The following is a 22,724-nucleotide window of genomic DNA, read 5'->3' on the forward strand; positions in this document are numbered from 1 at the left end:
GATACTTGATAGCTCAGAGACTTCAAAAAAATCCAGTGACCCAGGCTTGGGAGACAGGAATAAGGTAAAAAACCCTGTTGCAGACTTGTTCTATGAAGATAACAGTGGGCAAAGAAACTGAAGGCTTGCACCTTGAGCATCACCAGTGTTAGATACTGTGTGTTTCCACCTGATCTGCTGTGGAGACGTAGGGTAAGTCAGAGTTAGCAAGGGAAAGGGGATAGATAAAGCACATGCACCCCATAGTACTTTTGAGAAACTGAACAAACTTTGTGACTGGAATAGAGGGAGTAAGATATGTGGAAGGAGATAAGACGCTGGTTAAAAGCATTTGAAGAATTTAGAAAAAGAGATATATATGTATGGTATATATATATGTATGTGTGTGTGTGTGTGTATATATATGTATATATAGTAGCTGAGGTAGGCCACTGACAGAGGGAAATGAAAGATTTAAATCAGTGACAAGAATTGACAACACTTAAAGTTATTGGACTGTGGTACTTAGAGTGGGGGAAATTGAGGGCATGAAATTAAAGACACCAGGTTTCTGCTTTGGATAACTGGGCAGCTTATAATATTTATTGAGAGGAAGAACAGATTTTGTAGGAAAATAAATTTAGTTTTGGAAATATTTAATTTGTGTTACTGGGGCACGTGAAGAGAAATGTCCAGTTGGAGATAGGATCTGGAAGTCTGAGATCTGTAAGAGACAGATGGCATAGAAAGATTTTTGATTTATGAGCATATGGTTCTTAATCTTTTCTTCTGTGCCGTTCGTACTTGCGAGAGGTAAAGGTATATGGAAATAAGCGTACCCAGATCTGCAAGCCTTGACTGATGTAGGTTCTGAAAACCCTTCTTACGTATTTCTGATATCACTAAAAATGATGAATGAAGCCATGGCAATGGATAGATAAGATGTGTTAGGGAGATTATGTAGAGTGAGATTGGAAACTCCAAATAAATAACCTGAAGAATGTTGGTATTTGAAGCAGTGGGCAGAGACAGGGGAGCTTTCTCTGGGGAGAGAAAATAGAGCCAGAAAGGCACAGACAAAAGTGAGGAGTGGGGAGTCCTGCATATCAAGAGAAGATGGGAGAAAAAGGTGATGGACAGCATTTAATGTTCTTGAGAGGTCAAGTAAGAGAAGGACTGGGATGTATCTATAAGCTTGAGCAACAAGTTAGGACATCAGAGAATTTAGGATGAGCATGTTAAGTGCTTTAATGAAAGCAGCAGCCAATTTCCAGAGGAAATTGGTGGTAGGGAAGCAAGTTAGCAAATGTAGACATCTCTTAGGAAATAGCTGTGAGTGTGGGGGGAAAGGGAGAGGGTTGTATCTGGAGGGGAAGTAGTTTTATGAGGTTTCTTTTAAAAATGGAATAATTTGAGCTTGCTTCAATGTTGATGAAAGTGCCAGCGTAGAAGAAGAAGCTGAAGATGGAGGAAAGCAGCAAAGCTGTGAGGCACTGATTTTGCCGGTTCTTTATATGGGATAAATTGCTGGAAGGAGAATCCAGAAGCCAAAATCCAGTTAGTACAGTAGACTAGGTGAAAAGTAATGCAGCTTTGTACCAAGATTGTCTCAGTGAGAAATGAGAGGAAATTATATGCAAGATGAATTGAAGGGATATGGGCAGTTTCAGAAATCAGTATGATTGGGAGAATGGTAGTTTCATTGATAGAAATGTTTAAGAAAGATTTTTAAAAGTACATTTGATGTGAAGATAATTTGTATGTTGTATGTACTGTAGTGAGTTTTGAGAAACCTATAGATTTCCAGAAGAAGATGGCCAGAGAAAAGCAACAAATTAAAAATTTAGGACTTATTCTTAGAGCAGAGCTCACATGTGGTAGAAAGATTGCTGTGATCTCCTATGTGGAGATCATAGTTGTGGCCGTCCACGAGAGCCGTTGTGCTGAAACTATGTGTTCAGAAACACTAAGAATAGGATAGATGCAGTCTGTGTATCCGTTGTATTTTTCTGTGTGGATTAAGGTTTGCATGTTTTAAGCTGTAGAGTCATTTGCCAATAATAGGCAAAAGGTACTGTGTTTGTCAAATTCCAACAAACTGAATGTAAAGTGTTGAATATATGCTGTGTGTGTGTGTGTGTGTGTGTGTGTATGTATATCTTTTCCATTGCATTTCAATGTTAATGTTTACTTTTTAAAATCAAGTATACTTTAATTATGGTACTATGTTGATATTTAAATAGGCAACTTAGTTCAGTCACAACTTTGAGTTATCAGTTCTTAAAAAACAAGTTATTGGATTAATGTTAAATTTGGAATCTTTTAGGTTGTGTATTTGATTTCAAAACTATGGGCTCAAAGCCTCAAGATGATTTGTTATTTATTTGTAAATTTATTTATTTATGGTGATGTTGGCAAATGGAAGTAGTGACAGATTTTACCTCCCACCCCCCAAAAAAGGGGCTTACAAAGTCATATTTTAATTTGATATGTAAGAATTAGTGAGTCGTCTTTAGTTATGTATGAAATGAATTCAGAATAAGTTAAAATCTCTTTAATTACTATATGTGAATGTACATGTACTTCTGTTTCTTCTAAGAATGTATGTTTGGACAAAAGCCAGAACTTTGTTTTCACTGTGTATTTAAGGAAATAGCTATGATAAACCAAATACTAATCTGTACTCTCTTTCTTTTCTAATAGAAAAGCCTCCTAATAAAAGCAGCATGAGGATAGTAGTGGATTCAGAATCAAGGAAGAGAACCATTGGTTCCGGGGAGCCTGGAGCTCCTACGAAGAAGACCTGGTTTGATAAGTAAGCTGGCAGGGAACATTGAGAAATTTTACTGTGCAGTGATTTTTAGAATACTGGAGTATTATTATGACAGTATAATATTCTATATAAAATGAACTCTATGTAATTCGTCTGTAGGCACTCCCACACTAGAGTGTCATTGATTTCTAAAAATTTTTAAGTTAATTGACACTTGGGAAGCATTTTCATATAGAATTAATGTGGTAGTTGAGGACACAGTTTTTCCTCTGTCATCCCCCTCTCCCCAAAAAATACCCCTTAACTTAGAGATGCCACTGAAAACTACCTATATAAAGGATAGTCATGAGCCCATTATGTAGGGAAGAAGGTTAGGTCAGGTTTGGGAGGAGGCTTTAACATGTAGGCAGGTCCTGTTAAGAGCTAGAAAGTAATCTTTTGGGGAGCGGGGGAGGCTGGATAGACACAAATTGTCAGGGAAGAGCCTCAGAGAAAGATAAGGAATCTGAATTTTGGGATGCATGTGATGATTCTCTTATAAATGTGCAAGTTACGAGAGAGGATCCCACTTTCAGAGTTCAACATCATTTAATAATCGCTAATACCTAGTTCTGACTCTGCCCGTAATTCTGTGATTTAAGGCAAGCAGTTTAACTTGTCGAGGCCACAGTTTTGTCCTTTATTCAAGAGTCAAATGTATGGTTAATAGTTTTGACATTTTTTTCTGAGCTGGAAAGTGGTTGAGACAGTCATTCCTTGTTTTTAGTCAGTGTTTTAGGATAGAATACATTTCAGTAAGCTAACTTTGACAGAAGTGCAACAAAAATATATGCAAATTTACTGAAAGAGGGTGCTGGACCTTTCCTGCTAAGAATTTTAAGTAGGAGTGGATTTAAAGTCGAATGTAATAAATAAATGACAAGAACCCATCACATTTGGCTTCTATGAAAGATATGTACACTACTGATTTGGAAATTTAAGTTTTTGGAAGAAAATTTAAATTTTCTTTATCATCCAATAATTTCAATTTTGAAAGAAAAATTTAGCTTAAGTTGTAAAATTTCATTAATTTGAACTTGATAGGGGTCAGGATTTACAAATGAATGTATTAATCAGCTTAATTTTTGTTACAGGCCAAATTTTAATAGAACAAACAGCCCAGGCTTCCAGAAAAAGGTTCAGTTTGGAAATGAAAATACCAAACTTGAACTTAGAAAAGTTCCTCCCGAATTAAATAATATCAGCAAACTTAATGAACATTTTAGTCGATTTGGAACCTTGGTTAACTTACAGGTAAGAGCTATGAAGTAATTTTGTTGTCTTTATTATTTTAGGAGGGAACTTAATGCAGTAGAAGAGTACTTTTATAAAGGAATATGAAAAATTTGGTTATATTCTAAATTTAGAAAATGGGAAATGGAATGAAACTATATTTTTGAAACAATTGTGATTTTGAGTGTTTTACTTTCAAAAAAGCAGGAGTTTGATCATATTTTATATACTGTTTACCTAATAGAAGTTATCATAGAATTATAACAAACTTTAAATCATCACAGTAGGAAAATGTAATCTTTTTAGTAGTGTTCATTTCCTCAGTTTCTCCAAATTATTACTGCAGAATGCTTCAGTCCAATTATTTTTTGCTCTCTGTATGTGTTGGGAAACACCTAACAGTGCTTTGGGGCCCAAATATTGTGTACTTCATAATTAGTTTACACATTTACTTTTTCCCCAGTCACTTTTGAACGTCCTTCAAGATTAAACATCAATGTAATTTGTATTTGACTTAATTCAAAATCAGACCTTGGCTGGAGTGTATATAACTTGTGAGGTTATTTAGATTTGAGTTTACATTATTGGGTATAAAGAATGTATTAAATAATGTAGGACCTTTTTTCCAGGATTTTCAGCTAAAATAATTCTTTCCATTAACCTGATAAAAATAAGAATACATTTTAGAGAGTACAGCTGAAGTTATTTGGAAAGTTTTGCTTTCATAACATTTACATTTTTCTTAATGTATATGCATTTTTGAGAGAGAGACCGAACATGAGTGGGGGAGGGGCAGAGAGAGGGAGACACAGAATCCGAAGCAGGCTCCAGGCTCTGAGTAGTCAGCACAAAGTCTGATGTGGGGCCTGAACCCATGAACCTTGAGATCATGACTTGAGTTGAAGTTGGACGCTTAACTAACTGAGCCACCTAGGCATGCCTCTTGACATTTAATAAATAATACAAAAGTAACATAAAAAAATGCTTTCTTAGTATGAGGCAATAGAAATTTATATAGAATTTAAAGGAAGTGCTTCCCCTTCAATTCTATGTCCTTCTCAATTCCTCTCCCTATAGATCCTCATAATTACATTATTAACAATTTGTCATGTATTATTTTAGATTTTTTATATTTCTGTGTCTGTCTACTTATCTTTCAGTCAGTACACCAAAAACATATATATAGTAAAAAATACATGATCTCAGCTGGTGAGTTCAAGTCCCTTGTCAGTGCTCACAGCTCAGAGCCCGGAGCCTGCTTCGGATTCTGTGTCTCCCTTTCTCTGTGCCCTGCTCTCTCTGTGCCGTACTTTGTCTCTCCAATATAAATAAATGTTAAAAAAAAGTTTCTTTAATAAAAAAATACATGGGCCCATGGCATACATATTACCTTGTGATTACCTAATCTTGAATATCTCTGAATATCTTTTTAGAAGAATACAGTTTTATCTCCCAGGTTTAGATCTAGATACAAAAAGTTTTCACGGTATTTTTTTTCTTGTGCAATTTAACTGTCCTGGTAAAATTAAATTTAAGAAATTTTTCAAACCCGAGGAACAAAACGTGGTAACTCATTGTTGTTTCAATTTGCATTTCCTCAAGTACTAGTGAGATTAATATCTCATCTCTTTACTAGGCCTTTTGCTGTATCTGCATACAACCTATATTATTATTTATAAAACATATGTTTTTAATAATCAGTTAAAAATTAACTTTATCCTGATTAAACCTATGGGTAAAATTGATGCTTTAAATTCCGGTAAATGTATGATTATTAACGTGCTACCTAAAATCACTCTTATAAGTATTTATTGAATATTTACTATATATTCTCTGTTCTATACGAATTATTATTTAATTCTTAATACTACAGAGTGGGTATTGTTATCCCAGTTTTGAAGATGAAAACAGAGTCACAGGTTAAATAACTTGTTCGTGGTCTCCCATGAACATAGCAGTCAAGGTTTGAGTCATGCCTTTTGACTCACAGTCTGTGCTTTTAGTCCCTATTTTGTATTAACTTCCCACCAGTGACTTATATACCACACTTTAGAAAAACATTGCTATTATTGAGCGAACAAGAAATTTGAAGTGAAAAGCCTTGGATCTGCTATTTATTATTGGTGTGGATGTGCAGACTCACATACCCTTAATCTCATTTTATGTGTAAAGTGTAATTGCTATTGTTATGTAAATCCTTTTTATCCTCCCCTTAAATTTTCTCACACTCTTGGAAATATTTTTTGACAACTATAAATTTGGAAAGTTTTACAAATGGATTTTTCTGTAGTTTTTAGAGGTCACCTCTTTCAAAGTAGTTTACTGGCTTTTCCTGACTCTGGGTCTTGACATTATCACTCATTGGTACAGGGATTATTTCTCAGTATTAATATTGGGGTAAAAAAGGAAATGTTTTGGATGCTTGTATATAACATTGTGCAATGAGCATTCTTTACACAGTGTTATATAGAGGAGGCTCTGGTTCTGGAGAGTACCCAGTGTACATTTCTTCTGGAGTGAAGTAAACCATGGTGAATAATCTTGATATAAGAAAGGGTAAACATAGAATATTACCTGGAAGGACCAGATTCTCCTCTCTTGAGGAATTTTATTGGATGAAGCAATGGATTCATTTTGAATTCACTGTTCTTAATATTTTAAACCTTAGGTTGCTTATAATGGTGATCCTGAAGGTGCCCTTATCCAATTTGCAACATATGAAGAAGCAAAGAAAGCAATATCAAGTACTGAAGCAGTACTAAACAATCGCTTTATTAAGGTTTATTGGCACAGAGAAGGAAGTACCCAGCAGTTACAAACTGCTTCTCCAAAGGTAAGAGAGAGATTTGTGTGAAATTCAGTCCTTTCTTGGCTCTTAGCATAGTGTTTAAGAGCAGAGGTACTGCATTCAGGTAGACTTGAGTTCAGATTCTGGCTCTCCCACTGCTGGCTGTACACACTGAAGGAAGTTACACTTAATGCCTCCAACCTGTTCTCTTATTTTATTATGAAGTTAACTCCTAGTTTAGACAATTCTAGGATGCTAAGGTCTAGGAAGGCCCCTGTTAGGTAGACGACACTCAGTATACGGCACCTATACATATTCCAGAAACTCAAACTGTGTGTTCATCTTGGAAATCCTTTCCTTCCTCTCTCCCTCCCTTCTTCCCCTTTCTGTTTTTCAGTCATTGAGCCAGTCAGTCCGTAACGTTAGATAAGTTGCTTATAGGAAGGTTTTATAGTGATTTGTTTCTCAATTTAACTTTCTCCTTTTATTTAAAAGAGACAAAAGATATAGTGAAGTGTAGATTTTTAATTTTTTTCCTCTTCTTTATAAATAATTTATGCAAAGAAAAACATCTATAGGTATGTGTGAAGGAATTTGGGACAGGTTTTGATTATAAACTGTGCTTTTAAAACTGTATCCGCATAGGCAGTTTAATAACAAAATACCAAAGGTTACTTTCCAAGTTCATGAACTAATCCTCTTGTTTAACATTTTTTTCGTGTTCTGAGGTAATGCAGCCCTTAGTCCAGCAGCCCATTTTGCCTGTTGTGAAGCAGTCCGTCAAAGAGCGGTTGGGTCCAGTACCTTCAAATACTATTGAACCGGCAGAAGCCCAAAGTGCCAGTTCAGACCTTCCTCAGGTAAATGAAAAGTCTTAACATTGTGTCAGTCACATAACAGGTTCTCAGTAAATTAGTTACCCTTGTGATTTGAATTATAGTTAATTGTATATATTTCATACAGAAATATCATAGTCTATACATATTTGAACTCCACCTGTAAATTTTCTTTTTATCATTACCATAACATTTCATATTCTACTTTCTCCTATAGTATTTGAATTTTAAATTCTCTCTAGTTTGTACTTCTTTTTCTTTCACTTTGTGGGGGAGGTATTTTTCAAGCAAAACTGGCTGAAAAATGAAGTTCAGTACACTAAATCTTATTTTTCCTGTCATCTTTTACTTAACTAGAATTTTATTCCAGAGAAAATTATACAGCAAACTGAACCGAAAGCTTCTGGGAAGGGAAAGAATAAACCCATCAAGTTTTAGCATGCTTGATACTATCCTGTTTCTGGTTACACATGCAGCAATCTCTGAACTTTGCATCACGTATTCCTGACTTTCAGATTCTCTTCCCCACATGTCATTTCCTTTCCCTCCCTTCCACACTTGAGTGGCAGTGTCTTGTTTCTATACCCTTAACCTCTGAAACTTAGCTTTCTTTTGTCTCTAGATGTTTTAAGCATTTGCTGTTTTAGAGTTAGGATGTTGTTAGGGTGCTACTTCATTAAAATAGTGTTCCTAGATAACTCCTGAAGAGTAAGATATTGAGATTCTATGAAAACATGCAGAATGGAAATTGATAAATTCTTAGTTACTAAAAAAAAAAAAAGCCCAGTTCTGTTATCTCTAATCATCACCAGATCCAGTTTGTCTACAAAACAAGCATACTTTAGGAAAGAATGGCTTTAATTTTTAAGTTTGAGAAGTCATAGATTTCAATTATTGGCATCTAATTTTTACAGCGTTCAAACTTTCTACTTGTCAACATAGGATTCTAAGAATTTATGATTCTGTATCGATGGAGGGGACTTTTAGTAAATCCTGGTTCAGACCTTACTGCGTCGTTTTTTATGATTGAGTAAAACTGCATACTGTTTTTCCATACACATTTTCTGTCACTTTGAAAAAGGCCCAAGTTTTTGTCATTAACATCAAAATACTTAAAGAGTCAGTGTGTATTAGTAGAATCAGAATGTTCAAAATCCCAACAGACCTGTATGTTTGGGGAAACACTGAATATGTCCATTTTAATTTTTTTAGAATGTAACTAAATTATCTGTGAAGGACAGGTTGGGTTTTGTATCAAAGCCATCTGTTTCAGCAACTGAAAAGGTAAGAAGAATAGCATGATGTGTTTGTCTTGGCTTCATAAATGTTTTCAGGTGGCATCTTAATTTTTTAATTTTTTTCATAGTTCCAAACTCTTGCTTCTTAATAGTATCTGTACCTCTTACTCCTACCCTTTTGCTTTCCATTTGCTGAAAAAGAAAACTGTTTGCCCACCTTTGTTTACTTTTTGCGTCAGCATTTTAATACCTGCCTTTCACTATGTGTCCATGTGCTTCTTTCTTTTTGTTTTATCTTTTTATTTATTATCTATTCTTTAGAGATAATTGTGCATTTTGATTTGAAAACTCTGGCAGCTTAATAGAAAAGGCCACAAAGTAGGAATTTTATCTGAGGTTGAGTTTCTGGCTCTTCACATACTAACAGCATGAGATTGGGCAGTGCTCCTAACCTTTCTGATTCTTTTTCCTCATTGGTAAAATGATTGTATTATTTGTCTTGCTAACAGGGTTTCATGAGGAGTAAAGAAAATGATTTATTTGAAAGTATTTTTTAACTGGAAAGGATGATGTAAATGCAAATTTTTTATTTGTTACCATATTGTGCATAGCCTGACAATTTGTCATTTCTTTTTTTTCAATGAGGGTGTAAACACTGACTAAATTAAGACTATTTATGTACCTGTCTTATAGTTCTGTTTAGATGTGTTATTTTTTTTTTTCTGTTTAGGTGTGAGTAAATGCTTTGTTCTTTAGCCTTACTTGAGGTATGTGGAATACAGAATAGAATTAGATAGTCTCTCTTATTTCTATGTCCTCACCTTAAAAGGAAGGTAAGACTCAAATAGATAACATTGGAATTTTGAGGCAGGACTGGAATGTGGGTCTCCTGTTTCACATCCATGGCTCTTTCCATTCGTAAGATTATGTAGGAAGATGACTTCATGTGTACATAGACCAGCATCCCATGAGGTGGCTGACTTTCTTCACTGGCTCCTGAGTGTATTCTTTTCCTTATTTATTATGTTAAACTAAGGCAGTTGTAGAAATTTGAATCTGAATCTAATTCTGTATATCTGATTTTCATCTTGGACACCTCAGCAATACTTCAGGCATGATGTACTTAAAATGACTGTTTCCCACATGAATGAACTTCTACTACCCCAGTCTGTGGAAGTTACACCAGCATTGTCCAAGTTGTACAGTCTAAGAAGCTGTAGAGTCATTCCCTTGTGTCTGTTACCACTTCTCTTTGTCTGCTACCCTCAGTTTCCAGCCTCTGGCTGTGATGTCCTAGCTGCATGTTTCTCCTGTAGTTTTACTATCACCATCCTGCTTTCAGACTCACTGCAGTGTTAACTCTTAGAGAAACTTTCATTTCCTCAGCTAAATACCTGCTCGATTCCTAGGTCATCATACCTCAGTTATTCTGGCGCATTTACCTCTGCTTTAGTCTTTCCTTTCTACCTTAATGCTCCCTTTTCCGCTCATTGTTCCTTAGTCTTGCCTGCCTTTTTTCTTTCTTTTTTGGTGGTGATTTTCCTGGATTGCATTTTCCTTTTACGTGAATTTGAGTCATTCTTTTAAAGATTGAAAATCTCTTTACTGTGTTCTATGAAATCTTCAATTTTTTTCCATATCATGCCTCCTTTTTTCTCTGAATTTGTTCATGTATTTATTGTACTGAATTTAGCTGTATCTAATTATTTCCTTTGATTAGGATTATTTTCCCTGATAATAAGTAACTAAGGAATAAAGAAAATAAAGTCTGTTATACTTTGTGGAGTACTGAGCAGTTCTGGAGAGGTCTAAAAACCTTATGCTTAACATCTGTTTATGCTAAGATTTCAACTTTGAAATTGATATGTACTTATTATAGCTTTTACAGAATCTTTCTGCTATGTTTGCTTCTGTTTTTATTGGTTTTTAAATGTGTTTTGTATAGCTTTAGGATAAAAGGGATATAAACTTGGAGTCAGTAGTATGCATTTACTACTTTAGTTACCAATAACCAAATTTGTGAAAAATTACTAATGGTAGTGGGCTGTTTGTGAAAAAAATTACTTAGTAAATACTGTAAAGACTCTCTTAAGGAAAGATGTCACATACAAATGTCTAACTTTGAGTCATCTTCAGTGGACCTGTTTACAGAATAGCATTTTGTTTTTGCTTATTCTTGGTTGTTCCTGTTCCCCAAGTCTGTAGGGGTTTTCGCTGAAGAATCCTGAGAGGTTAGTGATTCAGAGAAGTTTTAGGAAGTTTAGAAGAATGTTTCCCATCATCAAATATTGTTTAAATTTTTTTTTTGTTCTTCTTAATTGAAGGCTGGGAAATATTCAGAGCTAATGTCTATACAGTATTTCTGTCGTTATTAAAGCAAAGAAGTACACAAATACACAGATTTTCCCCCTTTCTGTGAACAACACTGAGTGAACTCCTGAGTGATTCTTTATTCTAAAATTCCATTTTTGTGAGATGTTGAAAGAGGAAACTTAAAACCTAATTGAAGACTGCTAAATCTTAAGATATTGTAGTAGCTACTAAATAGGTATTAGTTGGAAATAGTGATCAGTGAAATGATGTTTGAGTATCTCTCAAGAGATAGAGCAATTTATGAAGAATAAGGTGGCATCTGTGTATATACCATCCTGCTTAGGCTAGAAAAAGACTTAGACTATCCGCATTATCTCCCAAAGCTCTTCTAAAGACTAAGAAGGTAAACTGATTAATCACTTGAATAATTAATGTATGTATGTCATATCAGTTGTAGGTGTATCAGACTTTTGTGATACAGGATGTTGTTGTTCCCTAGCAATACATACATACATACATACATACATATATATATAGTGTGGCATATATGTATATACATATATATGTACAACATATATATACATGTATATATGTACTATATATATATACACACATACATTGTGTGTGTGTGTGTGTGTGTGTGTATATATATATAGTGTGGCATACTGAAGGAACATTGCCTGTCTTTTGGAGACTTCAGCTGTTTATTTAGCAGCTGATATTCAATATAATCCTGGATGAATCTTACTCTCTCAGTTTCCTTAACTATAAAATGCAATCATCTAAGGGATCCTTTGATTTTTTAATTTGTATTTGTTGTGTAATTTTGCTACTTTAAATATAAATGTTAAGGAAATGTATGATAGTTTCCTACTTTTGATTTTTTTTAATGCATTGACTGCTCTCAGGATTATTACCTAGATTATTTAGTTAGATTATTATGAGGATTATTTTTCTCATAGAAAAATATGATTTCTATAAAATGCTAAGCTGGGTTTTTTGGGAATCAAGCTATTGTAGCAAAAATTGATTACTGAGTAGACATATTTTCTTTGACATTAAAATATTATTTGTAAGACCTCTAATCCCTTTGTCTCTTAACCTACTTACTATTCTTGGAAAGAAAAACCTGTTAATCCCTGAAAATATTTTATAAGTGTAACTTTATTTTTTTAGTGTTTGTTTATTTTTGAGAGAGAGAGGCACAGAGTGTGAGTGGGGAAGGAGCAAGGAGAGAGGGAGACACAGAATCTGAACCAGGCTCCAGGCTCTGAGCTGTCAGTACAGACCTGATGCAGGGCTCGAATCCATGAACCATGAGATTGTGACCTCAGCTGAAGTCAGACGCTCAACCAACTGAGCCACCCAGGTGCCCCTTATAATGGAACTTTAAAGTAAAATCCTATTCTCATTAGAATTCCCAGTTAGGGTTGGTTTTTGCTATAGAAAAAAACATCTGTTTGCTGCTTTATGAGAATATCATATATTAATATTTGGATTTATTAAAGATAATTTACTTAAATAAAAGTTAACTATATAATAATTGTATTAATAAGTTTCCTACACATTAACTTCTGCTATAAAAACCTGTTAGAGCTCTAGCATATTTTGAGTGTGACAGTGAAGCATAGTAAATGTTTCTTTTATATTTGATTCCAGCATGGGGATTGGTTATTAAAAAAATAATACTCTGATGACTTAATTTATAACACTCTTCTCTTTTAGTAATTTTTACAAAATACTTTTTTCCCGTTTCACCCTTATCCATGAGAAAAATCTGTTTTTCTTTACAAGTACTAATGATAGTTATGACTGGTAGTATTTCACATTAGAAATAAGATAAACAAGTATTAATGGATTTTAACTTATTTCTTATTAGGGAATTGGTTTTTGTCTTGAAGAGTAAGAGATATGAGCGATGTACATTTTAATAATGAAGCATATGATACTTTTCAGCTCGCCTTTTGAATTCAACAAACCTTTGACACCAAATCTGACCAGCATATTACATGAAAGGAAAATTACAAGCCAATAATAGCTCATGAATATAGACATAAAAATCCTAAGCTAAATATTAGTAAATGCTTAGTGATATGAAAAAAGATAATATATCCTGGCCAGGTAGGATTTATTCCAGAAATGCAAGTTTGAATTAACATTTGAAAATAGGTTTAATTCACCTAAGGGGGAGAAGGGTGGGAAGAACCTCTTCTGATTATTTCAGGAGAAAAAGCATATGATAAAATTTATTAGTCACAATAAACAATGTACAAAGTAGAAATAGAAGGAAACTCCCTTAATTTTATCTTCTAATGTACTGAATGGTGAAATATTGGATATTTTTCCTCTTTGAGATCAGGAACAAGAAAGGATATCTATTCTCCACTTTATTCAGTAGTGTAGGGCCTAACCAGTTCAGTAAGGCAAGAAAATGAAATAAATGGTATAAAGATGGCAAAAGAAGAAACAAGATTATTTACTCACATATGACATAGTATATATGAAAAATCCAAAAAAATTCACAAATCTTTGGAATCAATAGGTGAACGCAGTAAGTTCAGTATATAAAAAATATAGCACATGCAGAAACCCATTTGGAAAATAGAGACAGTGTGGTTGTTTGAAAGGCCACTGCCTGTGCTTTGACTTTGTTCTTAGGAATTGCAGAATCTTCTTTCCTGTTGGATTTGTCATTTCATTCCACTGGTTTCATTTTTAACAGATTTTCTTCTCTTTTTATCACAACTCTTTTATGAAAATACACACGTTCCTTGCTATTATTCATTAGATTCGAACAGTGAGCTGTATTTGGATTCATATAGTTCATTCTTTCTAAGACATTTTGTTTTCACCTTTCAACACCTGAAATTAGGCTATCATACAGTATTGGTGCTATGGTTATAAGTGGCACCCTTTTTGTCTTTCATAGGGGTTTATTATGATACCGTGTTCATAGTGATCTCTTGAGTTCAGTAAAGTATGTCAGCTGATATTCTGTTTGAACAGAAGGAAGTCCCTAGATAAAACAAGGAAGTGGGATGTTTTTAAAGGAGTATTGTCATACACTTTTATTCACTCTCAGTCACTGCTTCTTACTTAGCCTGATATCAGATGTTAATAAATATCCTTTGAAAAAGGAGTACACTGAAATTAAGGAATGCCAAGTTAAACAGATTACATTACATGGGTTTCTTTACTTCAGGCTTTCTCACAGCTTTTATGGTAATAGATATTTTGAAACTAGAAACTAGGGTTATGGTATTTATCATTTCCAACTTATTGAGTATAGAAATCTTTTTGGTCACAACTTTTCAACTTGTCTTGGAACCCTCATGAAGAAAACAGTTTATGAGACACTCAAATTCTGTTTTTAGCATTTTATGTTGTATTTCTTTCTTTATAAAGCTACTGTCTCTTTCTTGTACAATCCTGCAGTTTAACATTGTTTGGTATGGTAAGGTAGCATGGAAGAAATTTGCTTCTAGTATTACAGAGAATGATGACTAAAGTTAGACTTCAGGTAACTAGATTTACTCTTAATATTTTATAATTTATAATTGAATGCAACAATTTTGTTATTTGTTAGTGATGTTGGAGTATTACTTTTCATTATGTAAGAAAATTATCAGATTTGATATACATCAAGTATTATAAAGAATCTTTATTTCTAAACATCAGTTGCATTGCATACAATCAGTATAATTAACAGTATTCTAGGCTTTTTTAAAAATAAAGTTTATTTTGAGGGAGGGAGAGAGAGAGAGAAAACAAGGTTGGGGGAGGGTAGAGAGACAGAAGGACAGAGAGTCCCAAGCAGACTCTGCACTGCCAGCAAGAGCCTGATGCAGCAAGATCTCACAAACCATGAGATCATGACCTGAGGCAAAATCAGGAGTTGGTTACTTAACAAACTGAGCCACGTAGGCACCCAACAGTATTCTAGATGTTTATTTCACTTGGAGGCTAAAACATTCTTGAACACTTAGTACAGTGATGAGTTGCCTATTCTTTGTGCTGTTCCCTAATCTAACTTTATGATAGATGATTAGAAAATGGTATCTGCTTGTTACTTCTCTGATAGACCCTGATGTTTACATTTTACTAGCTAAAAAGTGGGCTTTTTTTCATTGATAATCTTCTGTTTGTGTAGTTCTTTTAACCTCTTTTTGGTCATGAACTCCCTTAACTCTTTGGAAACTTTTCCTCTGGAAACACTGTTCACACATATGGTTCCACCTTTAGTTTTTGTAACATTCATAGATTTCCCTTAAGGGATCTCTAAACTTTCTAAGAACCAGTAACTAACCACTCCGTTGAACCTACAGCCTTTTGCTTTTGAAGGATAAAAAAGGTAGCCACTTTATTTTCTTGAATTGACCCTTGTGTGGAAAAGATTATCCACCTTGATCTTTCAGTTTAATTTGGTGCAAAAGTGTTCATTGAGTATTTACTATGTGCCCTGGCACTGTTCTTGGCACTGAAGATAGAGTGATGAACCAAGCCAAAAATCCCTGTTTTTATGGAATGGATTTTTGAATTTGTAAGGACTTTAAATGCCATCCACTTAAAACATTCTCATTTTAGAGAGCAAACTGAGACCCCCAAAAAGTGCCTGAAGTTAACTAGGGTCTCATAATTAGTTGGTAACAAGGTTTAGGTACTAGAAGCACAAAGAGGAGAAAACATGGTTTTGTTGATCTTACTGTGTAGATAGGGAGAGAGACACATGAATTAACATATCATCACGTCATTTTTATTAAATATTTGAATAACTGTGGAAATAAAATTTCATGGAAGGATCTGGTTAGAGGAAATAAATGATTAGGGCTTTGTGACTGTCACGTCAGTGTTTTTTCTTGATTTGAAGTTTTTTATGTTCAAAGTTTATGTTTTTTTCTGTAGGTATATGCTGTTAATGTTTTTATTTTATAGTTTAAGCCTCATTCATACCCTTCCTTTCAAACCACTAAATGTGATTTAGTTATTATATGTATATAATACATTTATTTCAGTGAACAATTGAATTTTGACAAAAGTGTTTTAAAATTGAGTTTTATAGAAAACAAGATAGGTAGTCATGAGTGCTTGGTACATTTTTTAAGAAATTGAATTTGTGTTGGTAGGTGTTGTCTACATCTACTGGCCTAACTAAAACAGTGTATAATCCAGCTGCTTTGAAGGCTGCACAGAAAACCTTACTTGTTTCCACCGCTGCAGTTGACAATAATGAAGCACAGAAAAAAAAACAGGTAAATACAGTTAGTTGGGCACAAAATTTGCATGTAGGAATGCTTTTTTCTGCATGTATGTGTTTTTTTAAAGGCTTATCACAAAACAGAGCTAAAAGAAAGGTGTGTGTTGATTGCCACTGAACTTTTAGTTTTCATTGTGTAGCAGTAAATATTAATTTGGGAGGGGGAATGAAAAGCTCTCCTGATTGATCTTAGAAACTTACATATTTAACTTTTACATACCAAAACTTTACATTTAGTTGTTTTTGCCAAGCTTCTGCATCCACAACCGTTTCTCTCCTCGGGAATACCTATTTATCAGACTAATGAACAGTAAATATTCTACAGATGTTTTTGATATCTTTCTCTAGGAGGCATTGAAACTTCAGCAGGATGTAAGGAAAAGGAAACAAGAAATTTTAGAAAAGCACATTGAAACACAGAAGGTAAAATAAAGCTAGATTTGGCGAAATATATTTGTAGATGTTATAATATTGAGTAAATTTTATCTCACCCTATATAGCCACTTCTAAGAAACTTTTAATAAAGGTAACACTGAAATGTTTATGAACGATAATGTATATATCAGTTGATTAATGTGTATTGGGGATGAAGAGCATACATTAAATGGTGAACTGGGGATTATATTGGTTTAAAGGAACTGTGGTGGCCAGCGAAGCAGAAATAAGGAATATTGATCCAGATATGTTGCTGCACAGTAGTTTGTCAACAGATAGTGAATTGGAAACTTTTTCTCAACGTTGAGATATGTATCTTTTAAAAGTTTTTTTGGGATTCTCTACTTTTGTGTTGTCAGTAGGGCAGCTAATAGCTACATGCAACTTTTGAGAACTTGAAATGTGCCAAGTTCAAAATGATATGTGCTGTGGGGCGCCTGGGTGGCTTAGTTGGTTAAGCATTTGACTTCCACTCAGGTCATGATCTCACAGTCTGTGAGTTTGAGCCCCGCATCAGGCTCTGTGCTGACAGCTCAGAGCCTGTTTCGGATTCTGTGTCTTCCTCTTTCTCTGCCCCTCCCTGGCTCACACTCTCTGTGTCTCTCTCAAAATTAAATAAACATTAAAAAAAATTGATATGTGCTATAAGTATATAAAATGCACATCAGATTTCAAACACAGAATATGAAGAAAAAAAGTAAAACATCCCAATAATTTTTGTTGAAGTTTATAACATTTTAGATAAACTGAGTTAAATACAATATTAATTTACTGGTTTGGATTTTTCTTTTTAATCTTTTTAATGTGGCTGCTAGAAAATGTAAAATTACTTACGTGGCTTACAGTATTTCTTTTGTACACTGTTGCTCTAGGTTATGACATTTAATTAGTGCCAGTTCCTGATTACGTCTTGTAATAAAGGTTATGGTATCTCAAAATATTAAAAATACAGAAACTTTTTACATTTTGGGTTAAAATGACATCTTTTCTAATTTAAATTTGGATATACAGCACATGATAAAGAGAAATCACAGTACTTGACACCCAAATCTGAAACCACCTTGACTCAGAAAATTTATATAATATGTGGTTTTTTCCACCCCATATTACTTTATATTTTGTTTCCTGTCCATGTTGGAGATACCATTCTTTTTTTTTTTTTTAATGTTTTATTTATTTCTAGGAGAGAGAGAGAGAGAGACCGTGTGAGCAGGGGAGGGTCAGAGAGAGAGGGAGCCACAGACTGAAACGGGCTCCAGGCTTCTGAGCTGGCAGTCAGCACAGAGCCCCGCGCGGGCCTCAAACCCACGAACCGTGAGATCATGACCTAAGCGAAAGTTGGACGCTTAACCGACTAAGCCACCCAGGCGCCCCTGGGGATACCATTCTTAATGTTAGCCAGTTAATGTTCCCTGTGACAAAGAAAGTAATTAATTGTTTTAAGATCTCGTTATATGAAAGGAACCATAAAACTTCTCTGTGTCTTTCTGGGTTGTAGGCTACATTTGGAGTGGGACTACTTTAGAGATTGTAATATCCACAAATATATTAGAAAGTAAAAGTATTACTTTTGAAGTATTGCTTCAAATTGACAACTTTCAGTTGCATTTCTTAAAGTTGTGTTCTTTGAACTTACATCCCGAAAGACCAGTGGCAATGTAATTCTTCACAGAATGTGCCAAGATTGAGAGTTGAGTTGAGATAGCATCACCAACTCTGTTCTGCTGTCTTAGTGGTTGCAGCCCTTGCCATGAATATGTAAATTAAAACTAGTAGTTACTTATTTTTAGATTTACTTTGGTGTGTTTGTTTTGTGTATCTTAGTTTTTCTCTTTTTAAAAATTTGGCAGATGTTGATTTCAAAACTGGAGAAAAACAAAGCAATGAAGTCTGAAGATAAAGCGGAAATAATGAAAACTTTAGAAGTTTTGACAAAAAATATTACCAAGTTGAAAGATGAGGTCAAAGCTGTTTCTCCTGGACGTTGTCTTCCAAAGAGTATAAAAACCAAGACTCAGGTATTTTAATTTGTGTTGTTATTCATATTACTACTTACTAAAAACGTTAAAATGCTACATTACTTAAGATTATTTTCCTTTTAGGTAATCTCCTTAAAATATTAAAATCTTTAAAATTACATGCTAACATTTTAAAAATCTGACTATTACATGCTAACATTTTTCCTTCCTTCATTAATTAATAGGAAATATATACAAACAAAAGCTCTACTGGTCTTTTAAACCTTTTAGATTTCAGTTGGAAGTCAGTAATTAGAATATTTATGGGTAATAATAATTGAAAAGATACCTTGAGGACAAAGTGATACACGTACCTGAATGCTTGATGAATACTTGACTGAAGAGTTTGAGCTTTATTTTGTAAGTTCTTAGTATAAAAAGTTAAACAAAAGTAACATTTTGACAGCATTATATAGAATGGATTAAAAGGAGAGAAATTCAAATAGATCAGTCTGTGAGATATAAATAAGGAAGATAATTTCACCTGATAATTGATTTTTTTAAAAGCTGCAGAGTTATATAATATTTATACTTGGTGCTGTGTGTATGTACATACATGTATAGAATCATGAGTTCATATTGATGTTTCTGATTCTAATCCAACACCACAGGGTTCTTCCTTTCCCTCTCGTATTCCATATTTTATCTTTGTGTTCCCATAATGACAGCTTGCTTCCCACTAACATGAATACAATACTCCTTTGCACAGTCATTTACTACCTTCCAAATAGTTCCAGAATTGCTACAACAAGACCACTTCCAACAACGAAGTAAAAGATTCAGAATTTATTTGTATTCTTGAAAAGTTTACTGTACATTCGACTAAGGATATAGAGTCAGAACTGCGGTCTAAGATTACTTTTTTTTTTTGTGGTTATGATATCAGTTTGGTAAAGTTAGATGTATTTCTACTTGAATCTTGTTTTGGAACCGCTTCTCTTCATTCTTGCGGATTTAATATTATTTTGAATAAATAAAACAACATGATTCAAAAGTTAAACCACATAAAAGGGTATATATAGAAGACATTTTTCCTTTAATTCCTGCCTCTCTGTTCCCGTTCTTCCCTCCCTCTTGATGTGTATGTATTCTTCCCTACATAAAAGCACATCATATATTGGTCATTAATACCTTGGTATTTTTTTGTTATTGTTTTTCTTTTCGCAGTTGTTCCTGAAAATTACTTCATATCAGTCCATAGAGATCTCACTTTCACTTCTGTACAGAAAATGAATTCTAGGGAAATCAGTGGTACAAGTTAGGGAGCTGTTGTAATAGTGTAGACCTGACATGATTGATGGCTTGGACTACGGCCAAGGGACTGGATGGAGATAGAGAGGGAATGTATGGATGAAATGGGAATGTGTAAAAGTTCTTTGTTTAAAAAAAAGTTTTTATAACTGTGAATATTAATAATTATTGTTACTTAAATTATTAATTACCATTTCTAGATGCAGAAAGAATTGCTTGATACAGAACTGGATTTATATAAGAAGATGCAAGCTGGAGAAGAAGTCACTGAACTTAGGAGAAAGTATACAGAATTACAGCTGGAAGTACGTTTTACCACAACTTACCCAGTATGCTAAAGAGAAGCAAATGTAGGCATGGTGGTCAGTTTGAAATATATCCCCTCATTCTCATCAGTAATTATTGGTAGTCTGTGACGAATATAGGAAAGAGAGAAGAAGTTAGCAAATTTTTCAGAACTGGTAGATAAAATCTTATATTTAATGAGGGGTGGCAGCATTTCTGCCTGTATACCCAGGTCCCTCTACTTCTAGTGAGTTTGGTTCCTTTTCTAGCTCTCCTCCCTGAGACCAAAATCTATTAAATCCTTTTCAGGTATTCTTACAAGAGATCTTCTGTGCATATACAGGCATATTATATTGAGTTGCTGTTAGGCCCAGACGGTTAGTGGAGAACTATATTGAAAGCATGCTTACTTAAGTTTTGCCTATAGATGGTGCTGTGGATATTTATAAAAGAAAATAAACTACTTTCTTCTCTAATTTAGCTATGTGATTATTTTTGTAAGAAAAATCTAGTGATATTATGAAATTATTATAAGCAATGGGTATTTTATAACACTTAGCAAAAAGATATTTAAAATTAGATTTAAAAAGTGTTTACATTTTGAAGTACAGAGACATTAATGCCATCAGTGTAACTGGTACTTGCCTATATTTGTAATTGTTTGATGCCACAATTAAAATTTTTTATTTGCTTCATCTGAGAATTGTGGGTTTTTTTCCCAAATTTGTTAGCACCTTTGTGTTTTTTTTTTTGACCTAGGACATAATCTGAATTTAGTACTGGCATCCAGGTATTAACATAGCAGACTTAACATTTAGCAGCCACTTTGCTTGTCTTAAGGTTCTGTCTTGTCTGTCATAGGATGGCCTCTAAACCTGCATGCATCTTATATTCTCTGCAAACTTGGTAGGGCTGCCTGTACGTTTTGGACAAGATAACAGGTTTTGAAAAAGATGGATTTCTTTTTTGTCAATATAGAAACTGTGTTCTTTATTACAGAGATTACTTTCCTGTGTTTGTGGGACTTAACAAACAAGTTATCACTTTTAAACTTTTAGCTCATAAAATTTTAGTAAATAAATAATAGTTTTATCAATATTCTTTATTAGTCCATGCTTTGGTTCTCTATCATGATCTAGCTAAACACTGAATGGCATTTTCTGGTTTTCTTTTATGATGGTTAAACTTCAGTTTGTAGTTACTATTAGTATATGCAGATATTATAATGCAGTGTGTCCCAGAGTGTGTCATTTACAACGCCAGTTCCATTCTTTGTTAATAGATATTAGTGCAAAAAGCTTCTGAGGCCAAATAAATTTGGAAAAGGTTAGATTAAACATGCTTTTTTGCCATAGGATTTCTTAAAGGTTTTTAATTTGTGAATCCCTAAATATACATAATCAGTATTCTGTATTGCTCAAATTTATTTGTCCACGGGTCTCCTTTTTCAGGGAACATTTTGAGACAGTATTCTTCAAAGCATACTTTTATATATGCTACTCCCATTATGAACATTAATCCTTGACCTATGAAGTTTATTATTTGGATTTTAGGTTATTATTTTAGCTAATGTTAAGATGAACTGTCTCGAGGTGAAGAAACAAATATTAATACTTGAAAAGATCTGTCATTGGTGCTTGCTTGACATTTCCACTTGGCTATCTCACATCCTCAGACTGTACCTGTTCAGAATTGAGCTTATCTGGCCCCTAAATTACTCCATCTACACAGTTACCCAAACCAGAAACCTGGGAATCTTCATTGATTCCTCCCTTTCCTTTATTATCTGTATCTAACTAGTTACTAAGTGTTAGTACATGTTACTCCCAAGTGTATCGTAAATATGTTTTCTTCTTTCTTTCTTGTACTGCCACCAGTGTAGACAGAGCTTCCATCCTCAGTTGTTGGGGCTCCTTTAGTAGTCTACTGCTTTCCAGCTTATTCTCCTCTTTCTTCTACTATGTTCTTAAAACTAGCCAGAATAATATTTTAAATACTTATTTTACTGCATCACTCTACTTCTGTACTTAAAATGTTTAACTGTTTTTCATGGCTCTTAGGATAAAAATAAAAATCCTTAATTTAGTGGTCCTTAAAATTTTTCATGATCTGGTTCTGCTTATCTCTTTAGCCTCATTTCTTCATCCCATGTGGTCCAGCTACACTGGATTTCCTGTGATTTCCTTGATTCCTTTGTTCATGTTGTAGCCCCTACCCCTCATTCTTACCTTGCTTGTTCTTTGTTTCTTCTTTGATTCATTGAACACATACTAAATAGTCTG

At 34.0% G+C, this 22,724-nt stretch overlaps 1 protein-coding gene across 6 annotated transcripts in view; it reads left to right on the forward strand.

Moving 5' to 3' along the window:
- RBM26 (RNA binding motif protein 26) overlaps positions 1 to 22,724 on the forward strand; it is an 82,217-nt gene that overhangs the window by 37,571 nt on the left and 21,922 nt on the right. For 5 of the 6 annotated variants that reach the window (XM_077750055.1, XM_077750056.1, XM_077750052.1 and 2 more), the window contains exons 10-18: positions 2,683 to 2,794; positions 3,886 to 4,045; positions 6,693 to 6,857; positions 7,541 to 7,672; positions 8,861 to 8,932; positions 16,323 to 16,448; positions 16,802 to 16,876; positions 18,739 to 18,906; positions 20,358 to 20,462. In XM_077750055.1, the coding sequence (XP_077606181.1) occupies positions 2,683 to 2,794; positions 3,886 to 4,045; positions 6,693 to 6,857; positions 7,541 to 7,672; positions 8,861 to 8,932; positions 16,323 to 16,448; positions 16,802 to 16,876; positions 18,739 to 18,906; positions 20,358 to 20,462 (1,115 nt within the window). The remainder of the gene's footprint in view (positions 1 to 2,682; positions 2,795 to 3,885; positions 4,046 to 6,692; positions 6,858 to 7,540; positions 7,673 to 8,860; positions 8,933 to 16,322; positions 16,449 to 16,801; positions 16,877 to 18,738; positions 18,907 to 20,357; positions 20,463 to 22,724) is intronic. The other variant, XM_077750057.1, reaches the window with a different exon arrangement.

This window comes from Crocuta crocuta, unplaced genomic scaffold (assembly GCF_008692635.1).
Source record: "Crocuta crocuta isolate KB4526 unplaced genomic scaffold, BGI_CrCroc_1.0 scaffold189, whole genome shotgun sequence".
Classification (NCBI taxonomy): Eukaryota; Metazoa; Chordata; class Mammalia; order Carnivora; family Hyaenidae; genus Crocuta; species Crocuta crocuta.